The sequence below is a fragment of the Talpa occidentalis genome, unplaced genomic scaffold, assembly GCF_014898055.3.
Source record: "Talpa occidentalis isolate TD23 unplaced genomic scaffold, MPIMG_talOcc4v2.1 talOcc4.3, whole genome shotgun sequence".
NCBI lineage: Eukaryota > Metazoa > Chordata > Mammalia > Eulipotyphla > Talpidae > Talpa > Talpa occidentalis.
Window position 1 is genome coordinate 39003150 of NW_023603184.1, and position 14973 is coordinate 39018122.

The window sequence follows — 14973 nt, forward strand, 5'->3', positions numbered from 1 at the left end:
CGCCCGCTGCTCCCCTCAGCAGTGTATTTCGTCAGTCTACCTGTTCTGTTCCCCACTCTGTCTCTGGTGAATCCTCTCACCCTCCTGTGAATCTGGCCTGTACCCCGGATGTTGTATAAATAAATTAAAAAAATAAAAATAAAAATGAAGGTCTCAAAAATAAGTAAAAATGAAGGTCTCTTGGGATGCTCTACCAGAATAATAAATATATGATCTTCAAGTTCTCATACTGGAGTAAATAACATACGAAAATTTATGATGGCAATTAATGTTCAAAAGTGATTTCATGAAAAAAAGATTAATTCATACTTTGAATTTACTTTTAAATTAAGAAAGACTGTACCCAGTGTTTGTATAAATAAGTAAATAAATCTTTAACAACAACAAAAGAAAGACTTTTGTCACTGCAGTGCCAATTCCAATTAGGGTACCATGAGCAGAACGGGTTAAACATTTCCATAGATCTTTGAACATATTGGATTTCTTTGTAACATTTTAATTAACAGTACAAGTTCAGGGCCTCCCCGGTGGCGCAGCAGTTGAGCGCTGGGTTGCGAAGCTGCTCCGCGGCCTCTGTGGCGCCGGTTCGATCCCCGGCTGCTCCCCGGCCACCAGAGGAGGGTCCCACATGGCGCGCAGACCTCTCCTGCCGCCCGCTGCTCCCCTCAGCAGTGTACTTCAGTCCTTCTGCCTGCTCTGCTCCCTGCTCTGGCTCTGGTGAATTCTCTCACCCTCCCGCGCTTCTGACTGTACCCAGTGCTTGTATAAACAAAACAAACAAACAAACCAGCAAACAAATAAATAAAGCATGCCTCTATTAAAAAAAAAAAAAAAAAAAAAAACAGTACAAGTTCATTACCCAAATTTCAGCTTCTAATGTATGAATAAACAAATAATAAGCACTAAAACCTTCTACTATTAAATAAAATAGTCAAGACTATTTAAAGCTGAAAGAATATCCAACAGATCACTTAGGAATGCTAAAAGCAGATATTCAAGCCAAGAGACCTACAGTGAATGTTAAAACATTATGCATCCTGTGACTTGAATATGGCTTTGCTCATTTGACTAAGGTACCACAATCAAGCTATTCAGTTCAACTACACAGTCTGGCTCAGTCATACAATTAAAAAAGAAGAAAGAAAAACTACACACTGAATTATAATGAATATTTTTCTACAATGAATATTAATAAGATTACTGAAAGAGTGCTTTTCATCATCATATTTTTTAATGGTAGGATGTTTTTTTAAAAAAACATTTTATTCTTTAATCAAACTCTGTTTATGTTTGTAAGTCCTAAAATATGCAAAATAGTTACTAGCTTCATGTGTAACAATCTTGCACAAATTATTTACATATGGCTTTACACAAAAGAAAAAAACTCTCCTTTAAGCTCTGGGTTCCATGTTTGTTTATATTTCAGGTTCCCACACTAAAGAAAAGGACAGTATAAACTTAAGAATTAAATATGTCTCTTTTCAAAATAATTGTTCAGTAACAAAAGCAAGCAGGCTGCTTAACAAAGATATCAAACATTCCATACACATACAGTATCACTTCATACCTCTTATCAGCAAGATCTGTTTTATTTCCTACTAACATGATGATAACATCGCTTCCTCTTTCTGTTCTGACATCATCAATCCATTTTGTAGTTTGCTGGAATGAGTTAACATCTGGTGTAGGAAGGTGGATAGAGAGATTAGTGTTATTGCAAATGTTTCCCCAATTGACGGACAAGAAAATGAAAGCCCTGGAAGTTGAAAGGACTGGCACATTAGGACCCACTTTTAATGTGCCTGCAACATAACTCCATTTTATCTGAGTACAACTGTCAGTCATCTAGACAAATCACAAAAATAAAATCCTCAAGGTTCCTTTTATACAGTAGTTCAAAGTTTTTGAACATGCCCAAGTGAGTGCAATGTACTGTATGTAATTGGAAAAAAACTTTTAAAAATGTATGACAGCTATGGCAGATAATATGGTGCTACATTGCCACAATGCTTTTTTGATTACTTACACTTCATCAAACATGACAAAGAAAGCATCTCCAAAAGTATGTCAGCCAGTAAGTCCCAACATAACCAGGAAATTTGTAAAGCCTTTAAATAGCTCTAAACACCACTCTGTTTGCATTGCTTATTTAGTTTGTGATCACTTTAACTTGAAGTTTATTAGTTTAATGCACAGAATCACTTGTAACAAAAGCCACCTTTTCTAGAGCTGAATTCTGAGTATTTCAATGTTTTTCATAGCGGTTAAATAAACACTTTACTACATTTTAATCACATGTGCATAATTTTTAATGAAAAATAGATCAAGTTTCACTTGATTTGGTTAAAGTAAGCACAAACATTTTAAAGCTGCAAAACCTGTCAACACACAATAATGAACACATATTTTTCAAACAAGTAGCAACCCAAAGTGAAGTCTGAAAAGAAGATAGACTGCATACAGCACCTTACCAGGAAAAAAAAAAGTCCCTCAGTACAAATTCTAACTTATAATTCTTGTAAAGTAGATATACCTACTGGTTGAACAGATATGCAAAAATGTATAGTAACTGTATATTACTTGATCAAATCAACAGTTTATTTATATAAAATGTTTTTAAAGAAGTCCAAGTTGCTGCACTATCCTGTTTTTTATAAATTATGGATTGCTATATGGAATGATGCTTATTACTGCCTAATATATATCATAAACTAATTCACAAAGACAATTTTAATCAAAGAGCATTTTCCTGTCAGTTACCAATGCTCCACAGAAAACTTATAGACACTTAAAATGCCAAAGGGCATTATTCAATCTTTTGGGAAAACAAAAGGAAAGAATATTACTTGCTTTAGTCTCCCATTTAAATTTTTTTCTAGGAGAGAAATGAAAATAAAATTTGTTAGCTAAAACATGAGTGAGTCACAGAATCCAGAAGTTATTTAAAAATAAAAAATGATTAAGAGAAAACTACACATTATGTTTTCTCTCCCTTCCTCTGTAAAGAAAGGATGGCTGGGAGGGTAAAACAGAAAAAAGTTGGCTGGAAGAAGCTTTTAATAGCCTCAACAAAAGCTCTAGAGGACTTACAAAACTTGGCAGGAGGCTTAAATGCAGACTATATTATTTTAGAGAAATCTAAGATCAAATTAAATGAAAAAGGAGATATTCTCCCAATCATAATTATGGTGTGCCTTATGGATATCAAGATCCTAAGAAAGCTTTGGACCGAAAGGAAAATTTCCAAAGCAAAAAAAAGCTGGCACAGTAGAAATAAAGATACAAACTCCAAAGCATATATTGTTGGCCTAGTTGTTCTGTGTAAGTTTTGCTATGATAAACTCATTTTTACATGCCAGTATGGAAAACAAGCACATGACAAGAACATGCATGCAGCTAAGCTAAAGGTTGAAAGAAGATTAGAAATGCATAATCCCCCCCCACTCACTTGTGATATCATAAACAACAACTGCCACAGTGGAGTCACGAATGTAGCTAGGAATCAAGCTCCTGAACCGCTCTTGACCTGCTGTGTCCCATAATTGCAATCGTACCTAACAACAAAATCAGTCAAACAAGCAAGAAAAATAAGAAAGGTCAACCCGTTGCAAAATACCTACTTGTGATATCGTAAACTACTACAGCTGCAGCAGAATCACGGATGTAACTGGGAATGAGGCTACGGAAACGTTCCTGACCCGCAGTATCCCACAGCTGCAACCTGATCTGTGGGATGGGAAAACATAAATAAAAAAAACAAAACAAAACAAAACAAAAAAAACCAGAAAAAAACAAAAACAAAAAAAAAAACAAAACCCCAAACTCATACTAAAAAGAAAAAAGAAATAATGCTTTTAAAAGGGGGAAGGTGGAAAGGAGATAAAAAGGAGACTCATGCAAAAGGTGGCAGAGAGGTAAGGAATGAAAATAACACAAAACTGTCTTTTCCCAAAAGGGATTACTAAGTAATATTAAAAATATGCTTGCTCTAAAGATACATGACTTAAAAATGTCGATGAAGGTTTAACAGACTCAAAAACACACTTCTTTTTTCCTTCCCTATAAAAACCTCTCTTTGAATCCTATGCCTTCTGGATGGCAAAGAGCAGACTCTGTTGATATTCAAATACTGAGAATGAAAGAGACATGTGTCAATGAGCAGCCCAGGTTATCACAGTAAAGGAACTAATGTATCAGAGTAAAGAAATTAAAGCTATTCTGAAAATCTAAGTTAAAAGGTATATCTTTCTTATTGAGTCTAGAACTCTTTGACATTGGGTCTCTGACTATAATGCTTATTTTTCTCTTACATTTTTGTCCTATAACACTGTTTATAATCTAACAAAAAGGAGAAATGTTTCTTTGCAACCCCACATGAAAATTTCTTAGACCATCATAAGGCAGTTTCAAAGCTTCCAAATTTTAAGAAATAACATGCTATGTTAAAATAAAACAAAAGAGAAATTCTCAAAGGAAAAAAAAAACTCAGATACTAATAAAGAAATAGCATTAGCAATGAAATGTTTTTTGGGTATAGCTCCTAAAATAATGCATTTAAGATAGTCACTGTTTAGGTGGCAGGAAATTTCTTCAAAGGATAGTAAGCTAGAATACAGAATTCACACTGTACTTAAAGGGAACATTCTAAAGAAGACAAAAATCCAACAAGGAAATACATAATAACTATCCATGCATAGTCACTTCTGTTTGTGTCATATTCTGACAAGTAAAAACCTGAAGTTCACAAACTGTGTAATATTTAAATAAAACCTTTCTCAATGCCTCAAGAGCCGCTCTAATTACTCCATGCAAATACTCCTTTAATTATCTCAATGCTACTTGCTATTTTCCCAAATCAAGATGACAAATTGTGTTTAGCAAGCCTAAGGCCAACAGGATTTTCCAAAAAGTTTGCTTTCTCTGCCCTTTGGATTTCATCTGGAGATACAAACTACTCATTCTGTAATAACAGTTTTTCTCAAGGCTTGTAAACTACTTTGTTAACTTTGCCAATTAGTTCTTTTAGTGACATTGATGATAGCTTTGACCATAGTTTTCTATCAAGTATTACAGAAAATTACACACAGAAAACATTACTCACTGTTCGATCCTCCAAGTACATAGTTTTCGATAAAAAGTCAATACCAATTGTTGCCTGTAAAACAAAACAAAAAAGTTAAAAAATAATGGTTTAATGGTGGTAAGCAGGTTAGGGTTCAAATGGGAATTAGGACTATGAAAGAAATAATGAATAAACATATAAACATATCATAGACAAGACACTTAACAAAATTTTTAGTGACAATAGCTTTCATTTATTGCACACTGCCATATGTTGCCAATCAAAACACAATCACAAACACCATAAATCTGAATATTGAAATTCTAGAAGATCAAAATTCCTAAAAATCTAAAATCCTACCCTAATATTGAAATCCTGAAAGTTGAAAGGAAGTGAAAATATAGAATACAGAAAACTCCCTGCCAAATCAGTCAGTTGTGTAGCAACAACTTCTATTCCTTCATATGCAGCACTATGTTTACCTTCAAAAAAATGCTCACAATAAAAAGAATTTTACAAGTTATTTGACCTTCTGAACCAAAGATACTTGCTGATAGAGATTCTTCAAGTGTTACTGCTAAATCTAACGTAGCTTAGTTTCACATTGAATAAAGGACTTTTCAAAAATGACTCCACTAGTGCTTATCAACTACATAGAATTCATTGCCCTGATGGAGATGAATACTCTAGAACTTATCTGGCTGTTTATGTAATAATGACTAAAAAAGTGAAGCAATCTAAAAGCACTCATTTAAAGACTTGGGAAAATTTGCAGAAGAAAATGGATTTCACCTGAATTCTCAAACTATAATGACGAATTTGGATTTAGGTGCAACAAGATTTCTAAAGTGAATTTCAAGGTGTTACCATTTAGTTCAACATATTTGGCAGAAAATCCAAAACAAAGACAAAAAGTTCACTTTATAAAAATTGTGTCTCTTCACCCTACTGACTGGGAGAAAATTTTGCACCCCATACAACCGATAAGGGACTGATCACAAAGATCAACAAAGAGCTTGGGCCTCCCTGGTGAAGTCTTAGCACTATCAAGCTACAGCCCACCAGCCACTGTAGCACAAGTTCAATCCCCAGCCAGGGACTAATCCACATGGCGCAGCAGACGCCTCCTGTCTTACCTACTGCTCACCTCAGCAGTGTATTTCAGTAGATCCACCATTCTGCTCCCCACTCTGTCTTTGGTGAATCCTCTCACCCCCCACACCTCTGGCCAACACCCCAGTTCTTATATGCATAAATAAATTAAATCTTTTTTAAAAAGCTCACACAATTCAATATAAACAAAGTAAACAATCCAGTCAAAAATGGGCAGAAGAGCTAAAACGACACTTATCCAAAGAGGAAATGCAAATGGCTATCAGGAATATGAAAAAATGTTCAACATCACTTATAATCAGGGAAATGCAAATCAAAACCACAATGAGATACGACCTTAAACCAATGAGAATGGCACATATTAAAAAAAACTTCCAACAACAAATGTTGGCAAAGATGTGGAGAAAAAGGAACTCTCCTGCACTGCTGGTGCGAATGCCAACTGGTCCATCCACTATGGAAAGCTGTATGGAGGTACCTTAGAGGTACTGAAAATGGAGCTACCATGTGACCCAGCAATTCCACTCCTAGGGATCTACCCAAAGGACACAAAAACATTAATTCAAAAGGACACCTGCACCCCTGTGTTTATTGCAGCACTATTTACAATAGGTAAGCTATGGAAACAACCCAAATGCCCAAGAATAGATGACTGGATCAAGAAGATGTGGTATATATACACAATGGAATATTATTCAGCAATCAAAAAAGATAAACTCATGCCATTTGTGGCAACATGGATGGAGCTGGAAGGGATTACGTTCAGTGAAATAGGCCAGAAGGAAAAAGAAAAATATCAGATGGTTTCATTTGTAGGAAGAATGTAGGGAAACCAAATAAGGGATCAGGAAATAATAATATTAATATTAATAAATAAACAAAATTAACAAGCAACTGTAAATTAGAGATATCTGCAGGGGAGGATTCGGGCTCAAAACAGGGGAGGGAAGAGCACAAGGGACTATGGTGATGGTGCATAGGTGAATTGGTGGTGGGAATTTTATGAGGACTACACCTGAGAAGAGAAAGCAAATATTGTGCAAAGATGAACAGTGATGTAAAATATAAATAAATAAAACCAATTCTATTATAAAAAATAAATAAAATGTATTGCTTATCTACATTAGAATTTCTTCCAGGTGATGCAATTCTGGAAACTTGTAATGAATTAAAGCCACATTTGCCTCAAGATGCCAGCAAAGTTAAGAAGGGTTTGAAAACCATTATACACATGATGAGAAGACGCCACTATTATTTCCACTAAGTCGTTGGTCCATCTGAGTAGATGCATAACAGATTTCCACACACCCAAAACAACACAAAAGCATGGTATGGAAGATGGAAAATTTAACAGGGAATGTCCATGCTGATGTACATGGGATCACAGAGAAGCTCAGAAAGTGAATGCTCAAAAAGAAAAAATGCAGTTCTTCTTGATGCAAGGACCTCAAAATATAGTTAATGATGGTAAAAGCCAGTTCTTATGGACTACATGTAAGCAATTGCTATAATCTATCCCTGTAATACACTTTTTCACATGACAAATTTTAGTTTCTTTTTTTAGAAAGGTATTTTCCCCACTATTTAAAATTGTGGGTAGTATTTTTTACAACTCACTGTGCTATGTATTTCATCTACACATCATTTCCAACACTGGAAGTCTAAATTGTGTACAGACTGAGAGTTTTTTTTTTGTTGTTGTTGTTGTTAAAGATTTATTTATGCATACAAGAGCTGGGGTATAGGCCACAGATGTGGGGGGTGAGAAGACTGACAGGAGACAGAGTGGGGAACAGAACAGGCAGACTGACTGAAAGACACTGCTGAGGGGAGCAGCAGGTGAGACAGGAGAGGTCTGCTGCACCACGTGGCTTGCTCCCTGGGCAGCCGGGGATCGACCTTGTGTTGCAGAGGCTACAGATTGCTTCATAGTGTGGTGCTTAAACCCTTGCTACACCAGGGAGGCCCTAGACTGAGAGTTCTAATTCATTTTATGCATTTTTTTTTTCAAATTTGACACCATGGAAGTACATTACCACAACTCTATTGTGTTGTGAATGCAAAAACTGAAACATCCTCTTGAAGAGATGTCTGTCCTTTTTTCAACCTGTGAGAAATAAATTTCTCCCAATAGTCAATTTATTGTGTAAAGATCGTCTATGAAGTGTTCTGTTGTTTTTTATTTCTCAGATAAATCCCTTTTTAAAAATGTAAATATAGGGCCTCCCCTGGTGGCGCAGCAGTTGAGCGCTGGGTTCCACATGGCGCGCAGACCTGCCACCCGCTCTGGGTGTATTTCATCAGCCTGCCTGTTCTGTTCCCCGCTCTGGCTCTGGCGAATCCTCTCACCCTCCCGCGCTTCTGACTGTACCCAGTGCTTGTATAAATAAATAAATTAAAAAAAAAAAAGTAAATATAATAAATGACTTTCAAAGATTTAAAAAATTATTTCCAGAATTGTATTTTGAGGAGGGGGTGTGGGGGTTGATTTTTCAGATTGTGATTTTTCAACTAGGGATTCTGATCTTCCAGGATTTCAACATCTGGTGATATGGTGTTCTTGGTAGTATCTTTTGGGATTATGACCCAAACCTCATGCTGTGTATTACAGGTTGTTTTACACCCTTTCTGTGATCATCTCTAATCTTTACATATTCCTGTGAGGCAGCTGCTATCATCCAATTTTTCTCATTTTATAGATAACAATATGGGGGGAGTTCAGAAAAGTTAAATAACTTGTCTAAAAAGAACACAAAGCTTTGCTGTGGAGTTGGGAGTAATAATATAACTTTTTTAAAAAGCCATTTTCACTACTGATATGCTTTTATAGATATATTGTTTGTACTTTCTTTTTTGTACTTTTTCCTTTGTACTTTGTATGTTCTTGTTTTAACACATCTGCAGTTTTTCTCTAGACACTTAACACATAACATAAATTAACCATCTTACACATTTCTTAAAAAGACTAACGTTTCTATGGCAGTTTGGGTTCAGAGTAAAACTGAAAGGAAAGTACAGAGATATCACATCTATCCACTGTTCTGACATACACAGGGCACTCACTACTCCTTAGTATCAACATTCCCCACCAGAGTATTACAGTTGCTACAACTGATGAACTTACAATTAAATTGTGTTTGTTACTGATTTGTAGGAGTTCTTAATATATCTAGATACTAAACCCTAATCAGATATGTAACTTTGAAATATCTCCTCCCATTCTATAGATTGGACTTGGAGATATTTTGAAAATCCACTGTCTGGGAATGTAAACTGGTGTAGCCATTATGGGAAGCCATATGAATATGCCTCAAAAAATTAAAAATAGAAATTCCATGGCATACAATTATCCCACTTCTGGGCATTTACCTGAAGAACATGAAAATACTAATTCTAAGAGAGATATGCACCCTATGTTCATTGCAGGTTATTCATGAAAATCAAGAGTTAGAAACAACCTAAGTACCCATTGACAGACGAATGGATAAAGAAGACATGGTATTTATACATAATGAAATACTACTTAGCTATATATGTTAAAAAAAAAAAAGATGAAATCTTGCCATTTGCAACAACATGGATGGAAATAGAGGATATTGTACTTAGTGACAGAAGTCAGATGGAGAAGAGAAATACCATATGTTCATGTGGTACCTAAAAAAGAATCAACCAAAAAAACCAAAACCAAACTTTTAGACTTTTAGACCGAATGAATGGTTACTAAGAGGGGTAATTGTATGGTGAAGGACAGAATTAGACCTTCAGCTGTAAACAAAATGTACTATATACAGATGTTGATTTATAGTAATGCACACCTAAAAGCTATCTAGTGTTATCATCCAATGTTACCTCAACGCTGCTTTTGTGTGTTCATTTGGTTTTTTTTAAGCTTCAGTGTACAACTTTTTATTTCAGTATCTGTATATATTACATTATGATCACCAATGAAAGTCTAGTAAGATTTTGTGTTTTTTTTTTCCTGTTTGAAAACTAAGGGTTTTCTGAGGGTCTGATTTTGAAGTCAGACCTGGTTCATCCACCATTTACAAGGCTGAACTTTTAATGAACAAATATCCTAAAACTTCCGAACCTTTTGCTATAGTTAATTACTGGTGAGGTTTTGGAATGCTCTTATATATAAGCATTACAAACTATCAGTATTGTGTGATTTAAAGGTGTAAGTACTTTGAGTCACTTAAATTAGACTTCTGAATATATTGTAAAATTATCTTAACAGCAGATCTGTACTTTTTTAGATGGACAAGAATCGCAGTATCAGTTGCCTTTTGTTGAAAGCACTCTTCATATAATTGCAGTGCTGGAGATAAGAACTCCAGCTTGTCACTTTGACAGACATTAGTGTAGCAAATGTTGTCTGAGCTACTGCTTCAACAAACCAAGAGACAAATAATCTGTGTTACTGGCTAATAAAAAGACATGAGTTAACACCAACAATCAAAACAATGCTCTATTCCCCAAACAAAATGACAATACTTCTGGGAGGAGCAAAAAACAGAAAAGGAGTCATCGAAAATTAAACAAGAAGAAGTCAAAAGCAATTCCTCCAGGTGGGAATTTTATTTCTACTGGCAACAAATTAGAATTTTGTATAGAACAATCTATAGTTTTGATTTAAAAATGTACTAGATCACCATCATCTTTCTGGACAAGTTCATTAAATTGTCTTAAAACTCTTCCTTATTTATGTAGTCTGAACTTATATTTATTGTCAATCTGAAACAGCCTTTCGGATAATTCTCTAACTTCAAAGTATTCTCAAAGGTTATTCTGAATAACGTATCTTCCTCAAATAAAAGAATGATTGTATACCAACTGTGGGGATCTTTCTTGAGTTTATATTTAGTTGAACCACATAAAATTAGCAATATTCTATTATTTTTGAATTATTAAAGTAGCAATGTAATATGATTCAAAATATATACTTCAAACCTTAAAAAAATCTGAGGGTTTATAGTTACAAAAAAGAACTGGTAAAAAAGAAAAGCAACTTAGAGAATTATTTCCTTACTCTAGCTAAAAAAGAACAACTTCCCAAGTTGTTTTTTTTTTTTTTTTGGCTTTACATTGACACAATACCTAAATTTGGTCAATAAGGACTTTTCTGCTAACCAATTTCCTCTTTTCAAGTCAATTCATTCAGTGTATAGGACTCATACAGAGTATGAATTATGAATTAAATAAAATTTATCTTTTTAAAAATAAAACTAAGTTTCAGATACATATTACATATGGCTCACATTAAGTCTAATAATAAATTTCTGACAAAGAGACTAGCTCTTTAATTATTCATTTTAGAAGTCTTTTTGTTGCATGTGGAAGTCAAAAGATTATTCACCTGATAACTAAGTTGGCAGCTGGGGCCTCCCTGGTGGCACAAGGGGTTAAACGCAGCACAGCAAAGCTATCAGCAGCCACTGCAACATGAGTTCAATCCCCAATCCCTGGCCAAGGAGATAACCCACATGGCGCAACACACCTCTCCTGCCTCGTCCACTGCTCCCCTCAGCACTGTATTTCAGTAGATCTGCCTGTTCTGCTCCCCACTCTGTGTCTGGTGAATCCTCTCATCCCCGCATCTCTGGCCTTCACCTCAGCTCTTATATGCATAAATAAATCAATTGTTAAAAAAAAAAAGAAGTTAACAGCTAACTACATATGGTCAATTCTTTATATTCAAAGAAAATACCTGCTATACTGTCAAGTTGATTTCTCTAAGAATGTAGGGCGCTATATTATTCAAAATTTCTTAATAGATCTAAAGTAAGATAATATCTAGGACTGTACCTAATTATTACCAAAACTTGTGACTTAACATAGTTAATTAGCTGCAACACCAAAGTACAGTATTTTGGCTTCACTAGCAACAACTTTTCCCACAAAGAATCAAAGCTTCTTAACTGTCAAATTCTATACAATCGCACTACAATCGCACTCTGCTGACACTACTGCTCTTGTATGTCTGAGTGCACAGCAGCAACAGTCAGCAATAACTTGAAAAAATAGCAAAGGCACTTTCAAGTATGCCTGAAAGATCGCTTTAATTTCACAGAGAAACTGGGTACAACACATACTTTAGAAGCACCCAGATAGCTATCATAGATTCTGGCTCATAATTCTCTAGTGTAAAGTTCTGATCTTAGTTCAGGTTTTTTACCTGATATTTAGTTCTTCTCCCAAAGATCAGAGCTTACAATCTTGGGAATATGCAACACATGGCTAGGACACCGACGCTTTTTCAGTCCTTGAATGAGAATAGCTCATTAGAGAAAATACCTTGAGAATAGTACTTCTGGCTCCTCTGCTGAGAGGCAGAACTATTACTCAGGATCAAAATACTGTATGCAAGAGAAGATGATCTAGGTGAAAGCTACAACCAAAGAGCTGTGAAAAAATTGGAACATAGAAAATGGGGATATCTTCAGTTGAAACTGAAGAACTCTTGTTAAGTGAACTGTTTTTTATTTCTAAATTTGCTTTTCTCACATGTCTTAAGGTGGTTAAATCATCAAAAGAATGATAATGATATACATTACATATTCACTAGCTTAAATGTCATTCATTTCCTTAAGTGTTAGTTTTAGTTATCTTTGTTTTAGTTATCTTTGTTCCAGGATCTTTATGACTTTGGTTAAAAACTAAGCCTTTTAAAAGTTAAAAACAAATTCCTTGTGGAGTAGCAGAAATGTTCTTAATCTTGATTGTGAAGGTAACTCATAGGTGTATACATCTGACAAAATTTATCATAACATAGGTACATAATTCTTAACTACAAGAACTCTTAGTGGGGGGTGGGGGAGGGGAATAACTGTATGTACTGGATAACAGTCCTTTGTCATATGTGCCTTGCAAATATTTTAATCCCCATTTGTGGCTTATCTTCTCATTCATTACTGCCTTTTACACAGGTAGCTTTAACTTTAATGAAGTCAAGCTTATCAATCATTTCTTTTATGGACTGTACTTTGGTGATGTATCTATTCAAGTTCATTTTAGTTCACTTAGCCATATTCAAGTTCATTTAGGTTTTCTCCAATGTTATCTGCTAAGAGTTTTACAGTTTTGCAGTTTGCATTTCGGCCTGTGATCCATCTTGGGTTGTTTTTGTGAAGGGTGTAGCCTCTGTGCCTAGATTCATTTCTCTGCATGTGTAAATTTAATTTTATAAAAATATAGTACACAGTGGTAAAATACATTTAATACAGTGGGGGAAAAAACTAAAATGGTCACGCTTTACTTTGAATAAGATGGACTATTCAGAAGAATAGTACAACTTTTAGTTGTACTAAAATGATACAACAATATCACAGTTGTATAATAGTACAACTTTTAGTTGTACTAAAATGTATCATTGTATATAATGATACAACTTAGGTTTTAAAAAATAGTTTTAAAAAAGAGCTAAATTTCACATTTTAACAATTCAACCATTTAAAGTGTACAATACAATGGTTTTCACTATAATTACAGAATTATACAACTATCACCACTGACTTTTTACCTTTTAAGAGAGCCATTCTGGCTATTGTGTTTATTTATTTATTTATTTATTTAAAAGCTTTATTTATTTATTTATACAAGTATTGATTATAGTCAGAAGCGTGGGAGGGTGAGAGAATTCACCAGAGCCAGAGCAGGGAGCAGAGCAGGCAGAAGGACCGAAGTACACTGCTGAGGGGAGCAGCGGGAGGCAGGAGAGGTCTGCATGTCATGTGGGACCCTCCTCCGGTGGCCAGGGAGCAGCCGGGGATCGAACAGGTGCTGCAGAAGCTGTGGGCAGCTTCGCAACCCAGCGCTCAACCACTGCACCACCGGGGAGGCCGTGGCTATGTTGTTTAAATTAAACTTGTGGTGGGGCAAAGGGAAGCAGAGAAGACTCTTAGTGACCTGCAGTTTTTGTTGAGGTGGGAAAAGAAAAATTCAGATATATATTTCAGAAAAGAAGAGTCAATTGGATTTACTGATAGCCCAGAAGTAGAGTACAAAGAAAGAGAAATTCAAAGACACCAAGGTAATGTGAGCTTATTCAAAGTCTGGTGTTAATTGAAATGGGAAAGATTACAGGAAAATTGAACCCAATTTTGAATATTCAACTCAGTTTTGAATGTTGATTTTGAAGCGCCAAAAGGAGATATTAGGTAAGCAACTTAATATATGGGATCAAGTGATGAGAGGTCCAGGTTAAATATACAAATTTGGGAAATGTTAGCATACACATTAGCATTTAAAGCCATGAGACTTTATATAACATCACTAGAGAGTGAGTACAGACTTAATACTGAGCTCTGCAACAACACTGCTGGGGATTGAGAAAGAACTAGCAAAATAAAAAGAGAAAAGAAAGAAAGATAGGAGAAAAATGAGCCAAAAGAAAAAAAATGAGCATTCTGGAAGCCAAGTGAAAGCAAGTTTGAATAAGTCATGTTTAGGATATGACCAAAGCATTTACCAGTGAGGAGGTCACTTGTGTGATAATGTACTTCAATAACATATACAAATACATATTTTTGTTAACAATAACAAATACATATTTTTGTTAACAGGGTAATCCCCGGGGGAAGGGGAGGTTCCAAGCAGGGAGAAATTAGGGAAGTCTAGGAGAAGGAAGGAAATCAACAAGACCTGGAGGAGGTTCATGGAGCAGAGAGACAAGTGAAGAAGCTCCACTTGCTTTTCAGCCTTGGACTTGTACCAGAGACTTGGGAGACATGGAAGGAGATACTTGAAAGAGACAGAGATGGGGTGAGAGATCCATGGGGAGGCTGACAATGGTAGCCGCT

General features: G+C 35.4%; 1 protein-coding gene across 2 annotated transcripts in view; it reads right to left on the reverse strand.

Annotated features, from left to right (window-relative positions):
• The window catches only part of RAB6A (RAB6A, member RAS oncogene family), a 77174-nt gene that overhangs the window by 22507 nt on the left and 39694 nt on the right, over window positions 1–14973 (reverse strand). The window contains exons 3-5 of one of the 2 annotated variants that reach the window (XM_037522946.2): window positions 5102–5155; window positions 3449–3554; window positions 1568–1679 (exon numbers count right to left, since the gene is read on the reverse strand). In XM_037522946.2, the coding sequence (XP_037378843.1) occupies window positions 1568–1679; window positions 3449–3554; window positions 5102–5155 (272 nt within the window). Of the gene's footprint in view, window positions 1–1567; window positions 1680–3448; window positions 3555–3620; window positions 3727–5101; window positions 5156–14973 lie in introns of both variants that reach the window. The other variant, XM_037522944.2, reaches the window with a different exon arrangement.